The sequence below is a fragment of the Oryzias latipes genome, chromosome 2, assembly GCF_002234675.1.
Source record: "Oryzias latipes chromosome 2, ASM223467v1".
Classification (NCBI taxonomy): domain Eukaryota; kingdom Metazoa; phylum Chordata; class Actinopteri; order Beloniformes; family Adrianichthyidae; genus Oryzias; species Oryzias latipes.
The window spans coordinates 6,688,340-6,710,520 of record NC_019860.2 but is presented as its reverse complement, the minus strand read 5'-3'; the positions used below and the strand labels follow the sequence as shown (position 1 = coordinate 6,710,520).

The 22,181-nt window shown below is 43.0% G+C and overlaps 2 protein-coding genes across 8 annotated transcripts in view; one reads left to right on the top strand and one right to left on the bottom strand.

Moving 5' to 3' along the window:
• LOC105355327 (NACHT, LRR and PYD domains-containing protein 12-like) overlaps positions 1-22,181 on the bottom strand; it is a 1,049,862-nt gene that overhangs the window by 417,593 nt on the left and 610,088 nt on the right. The gene's annotated exons all lie outside the window — the stretch shown is intronic.
• The window catches only part of LOC105355240 (protein NLRC3), a 591,340-nt gene that overhangs the window by 555,692 nt on the left and 13,467 nt on the right, over positions 1-22,181 (top strand). For 2 of the 7 annotated variants that reach the window (XM_023962218.1, XM_023962222.1), the window contains 3 exons: positions 7,622-7,677; positions 7,765-9,553; positions 9,791-9,967. In XM_023962218.1, the coding sequence (XP_023817986.1) occupies positions 7,622-7,677; positions 7,765-9,553; positions 9,791-9,967 (2,022 nt within the window). Of the gene's footprint in view, positions 1-1,657; positions 1,768-5,054; positions 5,077-5,697; positions 5,836-6,218; positions 6,305-6,408; positions 6,532-7,067; positions 7,188-7,621; positions 7,678-7,764; positions 9,554-9,790; positions 9,968-22,181 lie in introns of those variants that run through there. The other 5 variants (XM_023962214.1, XM_023962206.1, XM_023962212.1 and 2 more) reach the window with 5 other exon arrangements.

The following is a 22,181-nucleotide window of genomic DNA, read 5'->3' as shown; positions in this document are numbered from 1 at the left end:
TTATAATAATATGTAATATTATTAAAATTAATATTTTAAAATGCTGTTTTAAAATAATGGACAGGTTTTTAAGCAAAATGAAAAATATTCAATAATAGAATGGCTAATTTAAAATCTGTGTGCAGGTTTTTCACAATTTCATTATCTTTTTATATATTTATGAGAGATTTATTGGTTGATTGTGTGATTGCACAAGGTCAGATTTAGAAAGAACTTCCTGAACTCTGAAGAAAAACATCAGAACAGAGGAACAGCGACACTTTGTGGATATTTGAAGAACTTCATGATGTCACAGAAAGAAATCAGTCAAAAACAAACCTGCAGAAGACAAACAAACATCTGGATCAGTGTCTCCGGTTTCTTATGCACATCTGGATCCTTCATGAAGTAAAAAACAAACTACAGCAGAGCTGTTCCACCACCAAACACTAGGAGGAGCACTGAGCTGAAAGAAACACCAAAATATCTTTGAAGGAGGGGGTTTGTGGAGCGACCTTTGAACTTAGAGAAAAATGAAAGAAGAAGCTTTGAAAGTGAAGGATCTTCTGATGAAGCTCTTTGATTCTGTCTGCAGAGATGATCTGTGGCTGCAATCACAGACCTTCATGCACACGCTCACACGCGTGCACGTTCAATCCTTCTGAGCATCTTCTGAGCACGCGTGTGCGTGAAGGATGACGGCGCTCTAACAGAGAGCTTTGAAGGGGAGGGAGGAGTGAAGCAGGGCTGTCTTCTGAGCGGCGCCCTCTATGTTTCAGCCAGCAACATGCATGACAACGCTCTGTCAGGAAGATGTTAGGCCACGCCCACTGAGGAGGAGCCTGTTCCACAGCAGGAGGAGCTGCAGGTTCCAACAGGAATCCTGTGAGAAACAGAATCTGCAGCTGAAGGAAAGCAAACAGTATTTTCTGTCGCTGAAATGTTGCTCTGTCATCTCCTCTGCGAAGACTCTAAGACTCTCCTCTTCATCACAGATGAAGCTCCTCCATTTGTTCTCCAACCTTCTACAGGTTCTGATCTGCTTCTTTCTGATTGGTCAGAACCTTCAGACCCAAAAATCTCTGCTATCTTCCCAGAACTGCTGGTTCTGAACCTTCCTTCTGTTTCTTCTTCATTTCCTGTCAGAGCAGCACTCCCACTGCACCAGGATGAAGAGGAACCACCCTCATCTTGATCCTGTCTTCATGGATCCAGAGTCTGCAGGACAATCCACAAACATCCTGCAGCATTTGAGAGGCAGATCACCTCCAAAAAGACTTCTGCATCAAGGTGTCAATCACTCTGAAGCCCCGCCCCCTTCCATCACATCTGCTGTGTTCAGAAATCAGAGATGAATCCTGTTCAAACCCTCAGAACCCAGAGCATTCTGGGAGATCCTCTACACCTTCAATTCAGATGAAATGATTGGATCAGAGTTTTTATGAATTCACTTTGTTTCAGTTCAGTGAAAGTTTGAATCCAGAACCGGTTTGGATCCAGAACCGAGACGAGGAGCTGAGATGTGGAGACTAGAGAGGAAGGATCAACATGAAGCTTCATCTTCTCTTCATCTTCCTCATAAACAGCAGCTCAGTATGACGATGAGCCAACGGGTCAGAGGTCATGTGATAAAATCCTGCAGAACCGTTCAGGATAAAGGCTGAAGCTGATTGGTCCAATGCACAACCCACACAAAATCAACACAACATGAGGAAGTGATCTGTTCTTAAAGCAAAGCAGAAGAGAAAGAAGCAGAATCACTGATCTGAGCTGCAGCTGCTTCACACGGTGAGAAGAGAGGACTTCAGATCTTTGAAGAAAATCTACTTTGTTTCTTTGTTGAACTTTGTCTTCACTAACTTGACTGTTTGTCTCTGATTGTTTAGAGAAGATCTTCTTCTTTCTCTGCAAACTCTCATCACTCTGCTGTTTAAAGATTTGATCTTATTACTGATCAACAACTGAGGATCAATTCTCACTTATTGATCAGTTTCTGTTTCACTGATTTATGAAGAAATGGAAACAAATTGTGTTTTTATTGTAGATTTTCACAGAATAAACTGTTGGTGATTACAGAAGTGAAAATGCTGACTCATCAAAGTGGGACAGATCAGCTGACTGCTGCTTCCTGTCAGAACTTTCCAGAACCAAGACAGAAGAAAGAGTTTCTGTCAAAAACACAAACCATTATGAAGCTCTGGAGGTCAAAGGTTTCATTTCTGACTCCCGAACCTTCCTGTTGTCCTCCATCCAAACCAAGTGGAGGTCAAAGTTCATGTCAAAGTCTCTGTTGGAGCTTTGAAAACAAGGATTTGTGCTTTTCTTTTGATTCTGGCTGTGTTTCTTGATGCTTCATGTTTCCTGAAGTGTAGAAACAGGAAGTTTGTTGTTTCTTTGTCAAAGTGACTGAATGGAAATGTTGCTGCTGCAGCTCCATGTCTCCACCTGGTGGAGGGAGAGCAGAAGTGCAGCAGCTGATGGCAGCTTCCTCTGCCTCCCACTGCTGTCTGACTGCATTCACCTGAACCTGGGAGGAAACACAAGAGAAGAGCCAATCAGTGGAGGAGCAGCCACGGCCACCCCTCTCCGACACCTGGCCACCCCTGTGGCCACCCCACGGTCACCCCACTAGCCAGTAGCGGTTTTAGGCACGGGCCATACGGGCGATCGCCCGGGGCGGAAAAATGACGGAGGGGCGGCGCCAGCGGCTCAGCTCTTGTAAAATACTTTAAGGACCACTATTGGTTTACTTATATCACAGAGTTTGTAACAGCCTGAAACCTGGCGGCGCCCCCGCCCCGCAGCTGCGCTCCCTCCTGTCTTTGAGAAGTAGACGCAAATGTGTGTGAGAAGGAGAAGGGAGGGGGCGCGGGGTGAAGAAGGAGAAGGGAGGGGGCGCGGGGTGAAGGGTGCAGGCTGAGAGGTGAGCACGGAGCGCAAAACGCATGCGCAAACCTGGCTGGATCTTCTTCCAGGGGGGCAACGGTCGCGGGCCGCGGCTCAGTGCTTGATGAAAAAATAAAAATAAAAATTGCGCCGCCATCTAGCGAATTGGCGCCCCTGGGTGCAGCTGCACGCGCTCCTGCTGGAAATGTTTGACGAACGGGGGGGGGGGGGGGGGGGGGGGGGGGGGGGGGGGGGGGGGGGGGGGGCTGCGGGTATAAAAAAGGTATAAAAAAATCATGCTTTTTTGGTTATTTTTGTGTGAAATGCCCAAATAAAAAATGGGAAAACAAAACAGTTGGTTTAGTCGACAGACTTGATACCTATGTCAGGACATTAATGCTAAATGCAAAAAACATCTGAAATATGGAGAAAAAAGGTCAAAGCTCAATTAAGAAAGAAAAGAGAAGAAGAGGAGAAAAGAGACAAAGAAAAGGGTATTATCGCATAGCTAGATGCACGTTTTCTAAATTCGAATGCTACCTGCCCTCCGACAACAACAACGTTGCAGAGGAAAAATCTCTTGTTTGGTCTATCATGACCAAAACTGAAGGAGGCCCAAATATTGCAAATAACGTCATTTTTCAGATATTTATTCTTAAATGTTTGCTATGCCTTAACTTGTAACATTAGTTATGATTCGTGTGTCTGTCTGCTCTGCTGTAACACAAAGTTTTTGTTGTGTTTTATTGTTGTATATTAGTTCATAATGTTAAATAAGCTGTGATGGTAGCATGCTGCTGCTGCTGCTGCTGCTGCTGCTGCTGCTGCTGCTGCTGCTGCTGCAGCTGCTGCTGCTGCTGCAGCTGCTGTTAGCTTTTCAAAACTCCAGTTGATCAAGTCATACCTGAGATCACCAATGTCTCAGGAGCAACTCACTAACCTGCTGTTGTTAGTATCAATCATTCAGGGGGGGAGCAGATTTCATATGATGACGTTATTGACAAGCTTGCATCAGGAAGGCCACAAAGGTTAGGTTTTAGTTAGTGTTTTCTGTTCTTAGTGCTGCAGTTATATTTATTCTAGTGTATTATAAGTGTGATTTGTAGTTTATAATATTTATTTCAGATTATTTGTGTTTGATTAAATATTTCCTAACTGTATTTTCAGTTACAATAAATGGACAAAGTGACTCTATTGGGGGGGGGGGGGGGGGGGGGCGCCAGAGGAGGGTCTCGCCCGGGGAGTAATTCAGGGTAGAACCGCCACTGCCACTATAAGCTGTGGTAGCATCAGTTGTGTGTTTCATCCCAAATGCACAGCCAGCAAGCGAGCAAGTCGCTCTGATCACTTAAACCGGCCCACGCACCCTCCCCTCCCTGCTGCCTTTGAGTGCGCAGACATCTACAGACGAGCCGCGGAATATGACTAAGACGCGGGGTTCACTTCCGTGTTTGAACCATTATAGACTCCTGGACGGTTAGACTAAAGAACCAGTCTCAGTTACTAAAGATGAACGTTCTTTATTACTTTTTCCTTAAGTCTAAAACGGCGACTGACCGCGCGTGTATGCGCTCCACACCCTCACACGCTCTCTCACCTCTCTTTTCCTGCATCGCGCGAACGCTGGTTTCAGCACGCACGCACGTACACACACAATCACACATCCCAAAATGCTACGTTTCTTTTCCTGTTGCATATTTTCTGTGGGTCTTTTAACAATCTGTTTACTGGATCACCTAATCTGTATTGTGTGCAAATACTTGGTGCAAAAATATGCCACATCATCAGCGGTGGTGGATGTGCAATTACTGTTTATTAATAGGTGAGAAAGGATGTCCCCATCACACGCGCCTCTCATTTCATGGTACTATTTAAGCACTGGTTTTTGTGTTACCGCAACATTCTGATGTGTTTTTGTTTCCACAGAGTTACCTATAGTCATTATTTGATGCTTGTGTGAGTCAATTTTCAGAGAATGAAGAGAAATTCAACACATATTTTTATTTTAAGAAGAAAATTCCAGCAGAAGGAGTGAAAGAGATGGTAGGGGAGTAGTGAGGCGGAGGAAGATGATACAGAGCAGCACTAATGACAAAAGATAATCAGGAAGACAAAGATGAGACGGCATCAGATGAGGGACGGCATCATTGGTGAAAGAAACAAAGCAGAACTCAGCATAAGCAGGGGCTGGACCTGTTCCTGGACCAACGGGTGAGGTTAGAATTATGTTGCCCCAATAATAAAAATGTTTCATGATTATTATTCTGAATAGAAATGTCTACAGATAGAATTAATAACTACCATGGAAGGGTATTTTAATTATTAATTCAGAAGAACAGATTTCATTTTTTGTTCGTTATAGATATCTCTCAGTCAAGAGAATTTTTAAAAATTTCTAGGATTTTCTAAAATTTCTAATCATGAAATTTAAACAAAATAAATAAAAATATATCAGTAGTAGTATCTACTAATGGTATCTACTAGTATATATTAGTTTTTATACTAGTAGTATCGAAGTTCTGGTTCTACAAAATATCAGTAGGCATTTAACTTTTCTGTTGGTTTTCTCTAAAGGTATTTTACTATGTTTAGTAGAATGAATTTTAAAAATATAGCTCGTGGTTTTTGTGTGCCACCCCGAGGTTTAAAGTGGCCCCCTACCGGCCACCCCCATGAAAAATTTCTGGAGGCGCCACTGCACTGCTGTCTGACTGCATTCACCTGAACCTGAGAGGAAACACAAGAGAAGAGCCAATCAGTGGAGGAGCAGCTGATCTGTTGGTGAAGGAGGATCAGAGCTGATGATGATGATGAGGAGGGTTTCCTCTGCAGGTGAAGGTGGAAGGTGTGTGTGAGCTGATGTGGATCCAGTGAATCCAGCAGCATGGATCAGTGGGAGGAGCCACAGGAGGGAGCCCCTCCCTCTAAAAGCAGAGATGATAACCATGACAACAAGAGCAAAGCTCAGAGGTGAGATGAACATCTCCAACCGTCCATGATCTGTCAGGTTTTGAATAAGCTGGACCCAAATGCAGACAGGAAACAGATTAATTGAGAAGAGGATTGAGTCTTTGAGAGAGTAAACTGGCAGAAGATCCAGAATGCGAGGCTGGAAGTGGTGGGCTTGGCTCGGGTTTGAGCTGCTTGGTTTGGTTTGCTTTGGTTTGGCTTAACTTGGCTTGGCTTGACTTGGTGTGGTGCAGCTTAGCTTGGCTGGACCTTGCTTGGTTCGGGGCTGCTTGGCTCAGCTTGGTTTGGTCTTGAGCTGCTTGGCGTGGCGTGGCTTGGCGTGGCTTGGCTTAGTCTTGAGCTGCTCAGCTTAGCTTTTGCTTTAACCAGCGGGGATCAGTGGTCTTTTCCATAGAGGAGAACAGACGAACCGACAATGGCCGGAGGAAGAGAAGGACTTATAAAGGCAGACTAATCAGATGTAGAACAGGTGCGGGAACCAGCGGCAGGTGTGCGGGGACGGCCTCGACACCTGACATGATCTTCTCCATGTCAGAGCTCAGGATTCACACCAGCAACCTTCATTCTTCACAGGAACAAACCTGGATCTGGACCTGGATCTGCACCTGGATCTAAATCCAGCTGGGGGTCCAACAGGAGTGACATGTCGAAGGATTTACCTATAACCTTCAAAGACATCATTCCAGGACTGAAAGAGTGAGTGTTTGTCAGAGTTTTTGGAGGCTGGATTCTAGTTCAGATGATCAACAGTTTTCAGATGAAGGACTTGAGGTCTGGTTCAGTTCTGGATCTCTCTTATCAGACTCACTTGGAGCATCATGTGTGTGATGAGATCTTTTCAGTTGAGTCTTCTGAGAGTCTCTGAGAGACATCAGAGATGTTGGAGAAGAAAACATGTTGACTGCTGACTCTGACTGACAGCAGCTCCAGTCTAATGAGAAGAATCACTGCAGACTCCTAGGATTCAGATTTTCATGCTTTCCAAACATCACATTGTTCTAGTTTGACTTTCTGCTCTCAGAATTTCTACATTTCTACATGGAGAATTGGAATCAGCTTTTCTAGAAAAAAGTCTGGATTGACTGACAGAAAATGCTGAAACCTGGAAACTGTTGATCCAAACATGTCATGTTATTCCAGACTAAACAGCTCAGTCTGTGTTCATGTTAAAGTCCATCAGCTGTTCATGAAGAAGCAGATCCTCCAACACTCTGATGGTTTGGTGTTTGCAGAGGTCAACAGGTCACACAGAGAGTCCAGTCTGCAGCCTCCAGCTGTGGATCCATGAAGAGTGACTGGTCCAAAGGGAAAACTCCAGACTTCAGAACTGAACCAGGACCTTCAGACTCACAGTAAGAAGCAGTTTCTAGTGAACAAAGCAGAGTTCATCTCTCAGCAGGAACAACAATGTTCTCATCAAGAACATCAGCTGATCCATCCAGGAAGGTCAACCATCTGCTGTGATGCTTTAGGTCTGAGAGGAAAGAAAAGAGTTGAACAACTCTGGAGGACACAAAGCTCAGTCTGTGAGGATGAAGCAAACAGCTGAACTTTTCTCTGACCTCAGTCCAGACATGAGCTCCAAACACAGCTAACGCATCATTTAGACCTTCAGATGGACTAGATCTGCTCTGGTTTAACCTGGAAACACATTTGTTCACATTCAGCACAGTCTGGATCACAATGTCTGAGTCTGAAGATCAGAGAGGATCTGCTCCATGATCAGAGTTAGTCTGGAACTTCCCACTGACTGCTTTGATTGTTGTTCACTAACGTTTCTCCTTAGTGTCCACAGAGAGAAGAAGAGGAGCGGACCCCAGTCTGCAGAAAGACCCAGAGCTGGTGAGTCAGAGCCTGATCATCTGCTGATGGATTCTTCTGGAAACATGTGGAACACTCATGAAGGAGCTTTCTTCTCTGCTCTTTCAGCAGATGTTGGTCTGCAGGAGATGTTTGGAGAACATCAGATCAGTCTGAGGAGCAGAAGTGAACATGTGGCTGAAGGAACTGAAGAAGCAGGAAGAGAAACGCTCCTCAACAGGGTCTACACTGAGCTCTACATCACAGAGGGACTGAGACCAGAGGCTCACACCCAACATGAGGTGATGCAGCTGGAGACCACCACCAAGACCAACCAGCTCCATGACACTGCAATCAAGAACCCAGACATCTTCAAAGTCTTCCCTGACCAACACAGATCCATCAGAGTGGTTCTGACCAGCGGAGTTGCTGGAGCTGGAAAAAGCTTCTCAGTGCAGAAGTTCACTCTGGACTGGGCCGAGGGCTTGGAGAACCAAGACATCAGTGCTGTGGTTCCTCTGTCCTTCAGGGAGATGAACTTGATCAGAGATGAGCAGCACAGTCTTCTCACTCTGATCCAGCTGTTCCATCCAACACTCCAGAAGATCCCAGCAGAACAGCTGTCTGTCTGCAAACTTCTGTTCATCTTTGATGGTCTGGATGAAAGCAGACTTTCTCTGGACTTCAACAACAGTCCGCTGGTGTCTGATGTCACACACAAGTCCTCAGTCAACGTGCTGCTCACTAACCTCATCCAGGGACGTCTGCTGCCCTCAGCTCTGGTCTGGATCACTTCCAGACCTGCAGCAGCCAATCAGATCCCTCCTTCATGTGTGGACAGACTGACAGAAGTCCGAGGCTTCAATGATGTTCAGAAGGAGGAGTACTTCAGGAGGAGGTTCCCAGATGGAGAGCTGTCCAGCAGAATCATCTCCCACATCAAGGGCTCCATGTCCCTCTACATCATGTGTGAAGTTCCAGTCTTCTGCTGGATCACTGCTGTGGTTCTGGAGAACCTGCTGACCACAGAGCAGAGAGGAGAGCTGCCCACCACCCTGACTGACATGTACTCCCACTTCCTGATGGTCCAGACAAAGAGGAAGAAGAACAAGTACCAGCAGGAACATCAGACAAGTCCACAAGAGCTGACAGAGACTGACAGGGAAGTTCTTCTGAAGCTGGGGAGGCTGGCATTTGAACATCTGGAGAAAGGAAACATCATGTTCTACCAAGAAGACCTGCAGCAGTGTTGTCTGGATGTCACAGAGGCCTCAGTGTACTCTGGAGTTTGTACTGAGATCTTCAGAAGAGAGTGTGGGATCTTCCAGAAACCGGTCTACAGCTTTGTTCATCTGAGCGTTCAGGAGTTTCTGGCTGCAGTCTACATGTTCCACTGTTACTCCAACAGGAGGGTAAAGGTCATTGAGGACTTCCTGAAGAAAAACATGGAGAACCCATCCCTGGATGAGTTTCTGAGTAGAGTCATGGAGAAATCCCTGCAGAGTAAAACTGGACACCTGGACCTGCTGGTTCGCTTCCTTCATGGTCTCTCTGTGGAGTCCAACCAGAGACTCTTAGGAGGCCTGCTGGGTCAGACAGAGAAGGATCCAGAAACCATCCAGAGAGCCATCAACAACCTGAAGATCAACAGTGACGGAGTTTCTCCTGACAGAAGCATCAACATCTATCACTGTCTGATGGAGATGAAGGACCTCTCAGTTCATCAAGAGATCCAAGAGTTCCTGAAGTCATGGAACAAATCAGAGAAGAAACTCTCAGAGATCCACTGCTCAGCTCTGGCCTACACTCTGCAAATGTCAGAAGAGGTTCTGGATGAGCTGGACCTGGACCAGTACAAGACATCAAATGAGGGTAAACGGAGACTGATCCCAGCTGTGAGGAACTGCAGAAAGTTCAGGTGAGTCCAGCAGTGATTGTGATGAGATGTGTTCAGAACTTCAACAATTATCTTCTAACATGTGTGGTCACACATTTTAATCTGACACCAGCATTATAAGAATAAACACAAACCAGCATTTAGATATGATTTCTGGAATCAAGTCAAACTTGCGAAAAAGAGTGAAATGTCTGGAACTTCATCACAGCCTGAATTCATCAGAAGATCACCTGTTTCTGTCTTTCGTTCTCTTTACAGACTTCCAGAAGAATGTGTATTCTTTGAGACTCACTGTGAAATTGTGGCCTCTGCTCTGAAGTCCAACCCGTCCCACCTGACAGAACTGGACCTGACCAACAACATCCTGGAGGATGCATCAATGAAGGTTATGTGTTCTGGACTGGAGAGTCCAAACTGCAGACTGCAGACTCTGAGGTCAGAACATTGAAGCTGCTGGTTGGTTCAGTTCTACATTTGTAGTTCTTCACTGAAGCTGAAAGGTTTGGGTTCAAAGATTTTCTGGATTTTCCAGAAATCGAACATCTTTGATTCTCTGAAGAGTCTGCAGTGGATGAAAACAGTTGCTTAGATTTTCTTTAGCACAAAGATGTTTCCTAGGCAACAAAAGGTTCAGCTGTTGAAACATTTGACAGATTTATGAGTTTAAAGAGTCAGAAAACAAAAAAGAACTCAAACTAATGAAAGACTAGTCGTCCTGATCAAACCTGCCTGAAAGCTGACCGAGGTCAAAGTTCAAATCAGACACAGCAGAGCATGTGAGCATGCATGTGCACACACACACCCACACACACACACACACACACACCCACACACACACACACACAGACACAGGTGTGAGTGCAGACTAGAGAGGAAAATCAGAGAAAGGAGAGTTTTGGTGCAGAAATGAAAGAATCGAGTAAACCTGCAGAGGCAGATCTGTAGCTGCATATCAGTTTAATGTCAGACAATATTTTCAAGAGTCTACCAGGTAGACTCTGGTCTTTTAGGACCCCTCCTGGACTTTTAATTTCCCAGTTCCTGTAAAATCTATTTTTCACAATAAAAGTGATCTGATCATTCCTCAGAGCCAATGAGCTCTGGGCCAATTCGAGAGGCGTCAAACATTAGCATATTTTCCAAATATTAAAATTAAAATTGTTGTGTTTTGGGTTTTATAAGGAAAAGATTCAGATCAACAATGTTAAGAGTTAAGAAATTAACAATATTTGATATTGGATTGCATGCAAAATACAAAGAGAATTAGTTTAGTGTCAGCACGCTGCACCACAGCAACACTTCTGTCAGAGATCAGTGGTCCAGAGTGTCAGAATATCTCAGTCTTCTGTTCTCTCCAACGGTTAACTAGACTCCTTCTGAGGGTGTTCCTCTGTGTGGATCAGTTTCCATGGGAACCAGAGTCTGTGAATCAGAAACTGGACTTTAATGTTGAAATTAAACATTTATCGTTAACATTTAGATTTGGCATGTAAATAAACAGATGACACCTTATTTGCCATTGTCACTGGTACAGCAACATTGTAAAAACTGCTCTTTGCTCTGAGCTTCATTTACTGGGTTCTGAGAATTTGGGTAGCGATCCGATACTAAATATATATGGGGCTAATATGAAGTATATTAATACAGATTCATAATTAATACCTAAAGTTTTTACCACCACAAGCATCTTGCGAGATTTTTCCAGCTCCACATATCAAACTTTCCAAGTACATGCATTGAAAAAACATAGAATTTTGGAGCCATAAACATTCTTTATATGACTACATATTTGTTACCAAAATACCTTTATTACAAATGCAATTAAATTTCTATTCAATTTTATTTAATTAGCTTAATATTGCACCAAGACCCATCTCAATGGGCTTCATACCAGGAATTGTATAATAAACATAAAACGTCAAGGATCATGAAGTCATGAAATTCAGTAGGTAATGGCTAAACTAAACTGGGCATCCCTGCCCTTAAACCCTCCAACTGTGCTTTTACAAATTCTAGGAAGCACAAGCAGTCCCGCATTTTGTGAGCGAAGCACTCTGCTTTGGTGGGAATAAGTGGAAAGAAAATGTAAGTAAAACTACATTTTAGGCCTAAAATAATTATTTTTATGATCATTTTCACAGACAACATTTGATAACACTAACATCCTAAGGTTTCCCTCGATGTCACCAACTCTGGCCCCTGGAAAACACCTGACTGTAGCCGCTGAGAGCTCCATGTGTCTAACTACAGAAGAGCCTATTACCAGAGTTGAGGATTCAGCGGGTGTGTCGCAAAGGGGGGAGAACCTATTACTAACGTGGAGTCTTGGGTGCTCTAAGTTTTTGCATTTAGCACTATGTTTCCTCCCCACCGGTATAAACTCTGTGTGCTTCCCGGCCGCTGGGAAGGCGCTGGGGGGTTAACTGGGCTATCCCTGGCAGCGCAGCCCACACTACAATTAACAACCTGGCTAACCGGCTTAGCTTCCACTGTGCGGAGCCGCCCCTCTAACTGCTCTAGCCTGGCCTCTACGTTTAACACTTAACATACCTACTGCTACCTTCACTAAAGGAGGCAGGATCCTCATTAAACATATGGCACATGGGGCAGGAAACGAGGGTGAAAGCAGAAGAAATGGAAGCCATGGTAAGTGCTGAGCTAAGGCTAGTGGTGTTTTAGCCAAGGAGAAGCGATTTACTTTGCAAACTAAAAGAAATAGACAGCTAGTGTACTAAAAGATGCTAAATGTGACTAGTAAACCAGGTAATGTAAGGCAATAGTAATCAGGCTAATGCCAACAAGAGCAAACAGTCAAGCAACGATCAGCAGTGGATTATGCTCACCCGGAAGTGACGTCACAGGAGATGTGTCGATGCTTCCCTTGACTGTGGGAGATTAGCTATGGGAGACCAAAGAGTCTGAATTCCTTCCAAATTACTTGAACTTTGGGCTGACATTTTTTCCAAGCTGATATGATCAAACAGCAGATTTCTGTATTGACTTACATTAATATTTTTCTTATTTTTCCATTTTAGTTTAATTTTTTGTTTTTTTTGCAATAATGACAATAATAGATACTAATCCTCCTTCTACATCAATGGCACTCATGTCACCAAGCACACAAAGTGACGGTGAAGCTGCGATTGAAACCTTAAGCCAGACTGATAGATCAGCACATACCTGCTGCCAGAGAGCCTGGACAGGTGTGCAGAACCACAGTGCGTGCATGTAGCTGTCGGGTAGATTACTATCACGGTGCTGACAAATGTCTGAGTTACTGAGACCCATCTTGAACATCCTCTGTCCAGTGTAGTAAATTCTGTGAAGAGTTTTGAAATGGATTAGCTGCAGATTTGGACTTTTTGTCAGTTTAAAGGTGTTTAGACAGAGTTCTGACCAGAAGTTTTCATCTGTGCTGTACCCTAACCTTAAATGTCATATTACTCCAATTCAATTAATCTTTTTTCCATCTTAATTTATTATAATTCTTGAACTCTCATATGTCTAAGTTTAAGCAGATATACTCATTTTTATAACAATAAAACGGAAGAAACAGTAGTTCTGGGCAAGTACACATTTACCAACCTTCCAACATTGACATTACAGTACTTTACTGTTGGGGTGCTATATAAACTCATCATCCTCTCCCTCCCTCTCACTCATGGTGCAGAGGTTTAAATTTAGTAGGACAGAATAACTCGGCAAAACACAGTAAAACAGCTAAACAACTTAACACATTTGGTGAAAAACCCACACTTAAACCCAAATCCGTCCAGATAAAGGGAATGGTATCCCACAATCCCTTGCAGTGCCGATCTAACGGCAGCACCAAGGTTACACCTACGTAACCCTTGTGCTATTCTAGGAACTTTAACTTTGGGAGTTGGGTCATCTAGACCCACTAGAAAGTGCGCTGAACCTTTTTTCTTCAATGATTTGTGATCTTCACTGGTGTCCATGGATTACATGAAATCTTTCCACCTTTATCCACCTTTGTCATGGTAGGGAGAACACGTCAATGTAAGGGTGGGGTCATAGGATAGCACAGGGGTTAAAACACACACCAGCAATCATGGTTTACCGGTACGTTTTTTTACGTTAAATACAGAAAAAAACACCAATAACGTGTTTTAATAAAGGGTTTTAATTGAATTAATTTGAATGAAAGTAAAATAACTGTCTGATAAATACGTGTTATTTTTAACTGAAGCAAATAATTAAGTAAGATCAATGTAAAAAAGTTTCTCTTTCCAACATCCATGCATGGTGTCATCACCCTCTCATGGTGGAAAAAGTATTATCTGAGCTTTTCCATCCACTAAATTATCTTCAAATGGACACGCCATGCTGCTTCATCTCTCTGAAAATAAACCAACCTTCAACTAAACCTGCTCCGGACCAGGTTATGTTCAGAGCAGGAGTTGCTATGGCAACTTGACATACCCTGAAACATAGCTCCATTTCTGGAACAGAAAGCTGAGATTATCAACTTCCTTAGCCTCAAACTTACCGTGGGAGCTAGCATAACCTGCTTTCTGGAATACCCCCCTGCTCAGGCCTGTTCAGTTTAGTCCCACTTGTTTTTTTTTGGTTTCGTTTTTTTTTTTAGCTGGGCCTCAAATTACTTTATTTTTGAAACTATTCTGTTTTTGTACTTTTTCATCTTCTTTTTAAAAAAAAAAAACTCAACCAAAATAAAATACACATTAAAAGATCTTGCAAGAAACCCCATCTTGTCCATTGACTAATTGTCAACCTTCACACCTTTCTAGATCACCACTTCTTCTTTGATCTACCTTTGATGAACAGATGTGAGTTTGTGATGGACCAATCAAGGATTGAGGGAATCATTAATCAGACAGAACATTTCTGGATTAGATAGATCTATGTGCTACCAATTGTGCAAGTTTTCTCAATTAAAAAGATCAGAGAGACCTGTAATTTACATTATAGGTAAACCTCAACTATGAGAGACAAAATTAGAAAAAGAAAATCCAGAAAATCACTAAATTCCTCAAAGACTTTATATTTAAATTATGATGGAAAATAAGTATTTGGTAAATAACAAAAGTTTAACTCGATACATGGTTATATACCCTTTGTTGGGAGTGACAGCAGTCAAATGTTTTCTGTAAGTCTTCACAAGTTTTTTACAAACCGTTGCTTTTTTTGTCCCATTCTTCCATGCAGATTCAATTAAATTCAATTTTATTTGTATAGCCCAAATTCACAACAACAGTCGTCTCGATGGGCTTCGTATCGGTAATTGAAAAAGTGGAACATAAACTCAAAAGGATCATGAATACATAGAATTCAATAGGAAAATACTAAATTGAACTAAACTAAACTAAACTGGACATCCCTGCCCTTAGACCCCCCTTCGCGCTAAGGAAAAACCCCTTTAAAAAAAAACGGATTCCGGAAAAAACGAAGAAAACTCAGGGGTGCCCACATGAAAGGAGGGATCCTCCCCCAGGACGGACAGGTGATTTACCAGAACTCTTAGAGAAGAATTAACTTATCTAACTCAACAACTACGTATTTAAAGTCCAGCAGATGAGCTTCATCCATATGGAGTTAGGGGGACGGCTGGGGGTGCGAGTCGAGCCAGAGACAGGATCCACAGCCGGGTGTAGGAGCAGAAGCAGAGATGAGGTACACGGTCAGGTACAAGAGCACGGAAGAGAGCACTGGAATCTTGAAGCACTCCCACTCACCCAGAGAGGGGAGGGAAAGAGGGAGAGTACATGAATCGCACTGCACCAAACAGAGGTTAACTAACGTTTTCATCCACGTTTTTTTCTATTTTCTATTTGACACAAAGGGCAGAATTTTCTAACTATGATAGTCAAAGAGCCACACCACGCACTGACCTGCCAAGACTTACACACACACGTACACACACACACCCACACACACACAGTCAAAGCCATATTATTTCCCAAAACACACTCCTCTCTTTACAAAACAACAGCACTGGATTAAATGGCGCAGTTTCCGTTATTGGTGTTTTTTTCTGCATTTAACGTTAAAACATACCAGTAAAACATGATTGCTGGTGTGTGTTTTACAAAGGCAGCCAGCGCACAACTCAGTTGGTTGTGATTTTTATTTATATATTTCTATTATTTATTATTATTGACTTATTATTGATTTATTATTAATTATTAATAATAAGATTCTTATTATAATTATTTACTTGTTATTGAAATATTGTTGGGCGTTTCTATTTTATTTTTTTTATTTTTTATTTTTTTTTAACTTGTCCTGTCCAACAGCTGGGCAGGCAGATGAGAACTAAGGGCCTCTTGTGTTGGACATATTTTACTTTAACAACAGGGGTTGTTAATCTTCAGACAAACCAAAGGTAAGTCTGAATAAACCCCTTTTGTAATTGAGGCCAAACTTTTTTAATTTCAATCATGTTTGAAAATCTTTGGTGTTGGATGGGACGGAAAAGGAAAGAAGGGAAGAAGAGAGAGGGATGTTAGAGAGGGGGGGGGGGGGGTAGGAGGGTGATAATAGGAGGGGGGGGATAAGACCATGAAGCAGCAAAGAGCAGCAAGTTTACTGGTTGTTTATCATTACGGTAAGGTTCAAATGTAGTACAAAAATGGCGGGGCCAGTCCACACAAACACTCAAATGTTATCAACATACCTGCTAGCTGCAAAAATGTCCACATGTCAACATGTACACAAAACTGATAGTGTTCACACACGCATACTTATGCCTTTAAACCAACTAGTGTGAAATCTTTCATTCATTCAATCATGCAAACTATAAGTGCAAAGGTGAGCTAACACCTGTGCTCAGGTGAGTGTTCATGTTCTTCTAAAATGGATGGTGGAATGTGAAAAGAAGGAGGGAGAGTGCCCAGCCACCCCCACACCAAGACCCCCGCCGCATCAGCAGCGGCAGCCGGAACCCCCCAACGCCACACGGCAGTAGGCAGGGAACAACCGCCCCCGGGCAACCAAATCCTCCACCCAGGCCAGGGCCAGCAGGACCGCCGTGAGGCCCCCAGAGAGCAGGGAGGCATGGGGGCAAAGAGAGCGCCGCCCCAACCCAACCAGGAGAGCAGCCCCCCGGCCGCGCCGGAAGAGCCCAACGCAGGCCGCCACCCGAGAAGGGCACCCACAGCCCCAGACGAGCACCCCATCACCACCCAGGAGTTCTGGGCATCCCCCCGCCCCAACCCCAGGTACGAGCCAGGACCCCCCAAGGGAGACCCGCTGCGCACTCCAGGCAGCCACCCACCCGGCCCACGGATGGTCCAGGGAGGAGCAAGGCAGGGGCCAGCCGCCCTCGCCCAAGAGGGGAGATCCCCGGGGAAAAAAGGGGGCCAACAAGGGGTGTTGTAAACATGGCCCGACCAGGCTCGGGCACAGTTGGAAATTTGGCGGGGCCCAGCGCTCAGGGGCAAGGACCAGAACCCACCCCCAGGGACACGGATACCCCCGGCTCAGGTGTAATGCGAACCCACACCCCCGCGCGGAGAGAGCACCGCCAGGCCCAGGAAACTGGCACCCAGGGGACACGGCCGCCGTTACCAAGGGCCCTGCACCCCCCACCAGGGAAGGGGTAGGGGACAGATGGTCCTAGGTCCCACCCTCCTGGCAAAGTGCGTGTATGTGTGTTTGTGAGGGTGTGTGTGTGCATGTGTGTGTGTTTATGTTGGAATGTATATTTTGAGGGGGGAGGGGTGTGTGTACTAAGGGGGGTGCAGTTAAAATTGGCGGGTAGGACACTGAGGGGACATCTCCTGGTTACTCACAGTGATGTCCCCTCACCCTCCCCACCAAGGTGCCCTAAATGTCTAAGGTGCAGTTAAAATTGGCGGGTAGGGTGCTAGGAGGGCATCTGCTGCTTGCTGGCAGTGATGTCCAAGCACCCCCCCTACCAAGGGCCCTACATGTCTAAGGTGCAAATAAAACCGAAAGAGGGGGGGCCCACTCCATACGGCGACCATGGGAGGGGGACCAATGCCAAGTAGCTCCCCCCCCAAGGCGCATCGCAGGCTAAACCCCCCACCCCTTCACCCTAATATGAGGTTATATGAGGAAGGGTGTAGGTTGGGGACAGCTGGTAGACTGTCCCCCGGTGGTCAAACGGCCCCCCAGCCCCCCCAGCATAGGGGCCAAGTCCCCCCAGCCCAGGGACCCCATCCCGGAGGCGCCGACACCCCAGGCCCTCGTTGGGCTTTTCTAAATAATTAAAATTACATGTCTCGGAGGTCTAAACTTTCTAAATGTTTAGAAATTATTTTTAAAACTTCTTTGTAATATTTTTTTTTATTTTTAAGCAGTCCTGCAACTATGCATTTTTCATTAAAGTTTGAGCTTTTCAGGCTGACAAATGTATATCTATCTATCTATCTATCTATCTATCTATCTATCTATCTATCTATCTATCTATCTATCTATCTATCTATCTATCTATCTATCTATCTATCTATCTATCTATCTATCTATCTATCTATCTATCTATCTATCTATCTATCTATCTATCTATCTATCTATCTATCTATCTATCTATCTATCTATCTATCTATCTATCGGCAGCAGCATCTGGACGTCCTGCTGCAGCTGTTGTTAGTTTTTTTGCAAGAAATTATACAGTTACAGTACAAAAGCACACATCTATATTGTTAATGAAAACAACCTGTTTCTCCTTTATTTGCTAGTAAAGTTAAAAAAGGGCGTTTTTTGCCGCCATCGAGATAATTTAAGCGACAGACAACAATCCAGACCAGCTGGTGGCGCTAAAGCACCATGACGCTGTTAGCCAAACAAAGAAGAAGAACAGCACGAGGCGCTAGCAGCCAATGAGTTATATCACTAGAGGAGACACACCCGCTTTAGAAGCCTGGCCGACGGTGGCGGAGCGCGACGCCATCTTGGTGAGGTCAACGACGCCCACGTGACAATGATTTCTATTGCTTTTAGTGGTGTCTAAGTAGCTTTTATAGACTATATATATTTTTACATTTATATATATTTATATATATATATATATATATATATATATATATATATATATATATATATATATATATATATATATATATATATATATATATATATACATATATATGTATGTATATATATATATATATATCTTCTTTCTCTTTCGGCTTTTCCCATCAGGGGTCGCCACAGCGAATCATCCTTTTCCACCTCACTCTATCATGGACATCTTCTACCCTAACATTAGCCAACTTCATGTCCTCTGTTAAGACATCCATGTATCTCCTCTTTGGCCGTCCTCTTGCCCTCCTGCCAGGCAGCTCCATCTCCAACATCCTTCTACCAATATATCCACTATCCCTCCTCTGAACATGTCCAAACCATCTCAGTCTGGCTTCTCTGACTTTGTCGCTGACACAGGCAACATGAGCCGTCCCTCTGATGTACTCGTTCCTTATCCTGTCTAACCTGGTCACTCCTAAGGAGAACCTCAACATCTTCATCTCTGCTACCTCCATCTCAGCCTCTTGTCTCTGTCTCACTGCTACCGTCTCTAACCCATAGAGCAGAGCTGGTCTCACCACTGTCTTGTACACCTTTCCTTTGAGTCTTGCTGGCACTCTTCTGTCACACAACACTCCTGACACTTTCCTCCAACCGCTCCAACCTGCCTGCACTCGCCTCTTCACCTCTTTTCCACAATCCCCATCACACTGAACTGTTGACCCCAAGTACTTAAACTCCTGCACCTTCTTCACCTCAGCCCCCTGTAACCTAACGCTTCTACCTTGATCCTTCTCGTTCAGACACATGTATTCTGTCTTACTACGACTGACCTTCATGCCTCTTCTTTCCAGAGCAAACCTCCACCTCTCTAGCTGTTCCTCCACCTGCTCTCTACTCTCACTGCAAATTACAATGTCATCCGCAAACATCATTGTCCAGGGAGATTCCTGTCTTACCTCGTCTGTCAGCCTGTCCATCAGCATAGCAAACAAAAAAGGACTCAAAGCTGATCCTTGGTGTAGTCCCACCTCCACCTTGAACTCCTCTGTCTGACCTACAGCACATCTCATCACCGTCATACTTCTCTCATACATGTCCTGAACTACTCTGACATACTTCTCTGCCACTCCAGACGACCTCATACAGTACCACAGCTCCTCCCTCGGCACCCTGTCATACGCCTTCTCTAAATCTACGAACACACAATGCAGCTCCTTCTGACCATCTCTGTACTTTTCCATCAACATTCTCAAAGCAAAAATGGCATCAGTGGTGCTCTTACGGGGCATGAAACCATACTGCTGCTCACAAATCTCCACCTTCTTCCTAAGCCTGGCTTCCACTACTCTTTCCCACAGCTTCATTGTGTGGCTCATCAACTTTATTCCTCTATAGTTGCTGCAGTTCTGCGTGTCACCCTTGTTCTTAAAGATCGGGACCAGAACGCTTCTCCTCCATTCCTCAGGCATCTTCTCACTCTCTAAAATCCTATTGAACAACCTTGTTAGAAATTCCACTGCTGTCTCTCCTAGGCACTTCCATACCTCCACAGGTACGTCATCAGGACCAACGGCCTTTCCGCTCTTCATCCTTTTCAGAGCCTTCCTAACCTCATCCTTTCCAATCTCTGCTACTTCCTGCTCCACAACAACCACATCTTCCTCCCTTCTTTCCCTGTCATTTTCCTCGTTCATCAGCTCCTCAAAATACTCCTTCCATCTTTTCTGTACACTCTCTTGGGTTGTTAGCACCTTTCCATCTCTGTCCTTAATCACCCTTATCTGTTGCACGTCCTTCCCATCTCTGTCTCTCTGTCTGGCTAGCCTGTACAAGTCCTTCTCTCCTTCCTTTGTGTCTAACCTGTCATATAGCTCATCGTAAGCTTTCTGTTTGGCCTTTGCCACCTCTCTCTTCACTTTACGCTGCGCTTCCTTGTACTCCTGTCTACCTTCCTCAGTCCTTTCTACATCCCACTTCCTTTTAGCCAACCTCTTCCTCTGGACGCATTTCTGTACTTCCTCATTCCACCACCAAGTCTCTTTACCGTCTTTCCTCTTTCCAGATGACACACCTAGCACCTTCCTACCTGTTTCCCTGATAATCTCTGCTGTAGTTTCCCAGTCCTCTGTAAGCTCATCCTGACCACCCAGGACCTGCCTCAACTTCTGCCTAAATTCCTCACATATATAATAATATATGTGAGGAATTTCTCACATAATATATAATTCCTCATATATATATATATATATATGAGGAATTATATATATATATATATATATATATATATATATATATATATATATATATATATATATATATAAGGAATTATATATATATATATATATATATATATATATATATATATATATATATATATATATATATATATATATATATAAGGAATTATATATATATATATATATATATATATATATATATATATATATATATATATATATATATATATATATATATATATATATATATATATATATATATATATATATATATATATATATATATATATATATATATATATATATATATATAATATATATATATATATATATATATATATATATATATATATATATAATATATATATATAGATACATCATTTGTTGTTGTTAAAGAAGAGAAACAGGCAGCCTTAAAAGCTCAAACTTTAATGAAAATGCATTGTTGCAGGACTTCTTTCAAATAAAAAAATTATTACAAAGAATTTTTAAAAATAAGTTCTAAACATTTAGAAGTTCTAGACCTCTTTGACATGTAATTTAAATTATTTAGAAAAACCCAACAATAAGTCAATAATAATAATAATAATAAATCAATAGTGAGTCAATACAAACAATAAATAATAACAATAAATAAATAATAAGTCAATAAATAATAAAAAAAATAAATCTATTAATAATAATAATCATACAAAAATAAATATTCAAAAGAAGTCCAAAAGTGAACAACAGATTCACCCTAAAAACAACAACAACAACAACAAAGAAAAACAATAGATTTATACTGATCCCTGTGAGTGATCAATCTGTGTAACACAGATGTTATGGTGTCGGGTTTCGTGCAAACAGTCTGGCCTCTCATCAAAATGTGTTTCCACAAAATGCTTTGAACATATCCAGACTGTATTACTAGTTGGTACCACAGTGATCCATCTGGGTCAGCTCTTTTGATAGCTAACATCCACTTTTTCCTTAAGTCTGAATCCATTGGAAACCTGCAAGAAAAGTTCAGTCACTGAGTCAGAAATGTATAAATCTATATTACTATAATAGTCTAGTATGCTGTATACAGGTTTAGCAAAATAAAATGTACTTTTATGTCGACAGCAAATTATACGAACATCATGCAGCATGTTGATAATAGCCCTGGAGCATCATGCATGAAAACATGTGTATGATTAATTAAGCCTATGCAGCATTAAAAGAAAAAAATTATAGTACTTACCTGTGAAATGATATACCTTCCTACTTCATGGACTCAGTTCTCTGATTTTGGCAGTTGAAACCCGCAAAATTAACTGGTATTATGCAAAAAATGTGTTCACATGCATGCACTGCAGTAGTAACTTGACCTCACCAAGATGGCGGTGCTCTCCTCCCATGAGGAACCACGTGATGTCTCCTCTAGTGATATAACTCATTGCTAGAAGCGTTAGCTC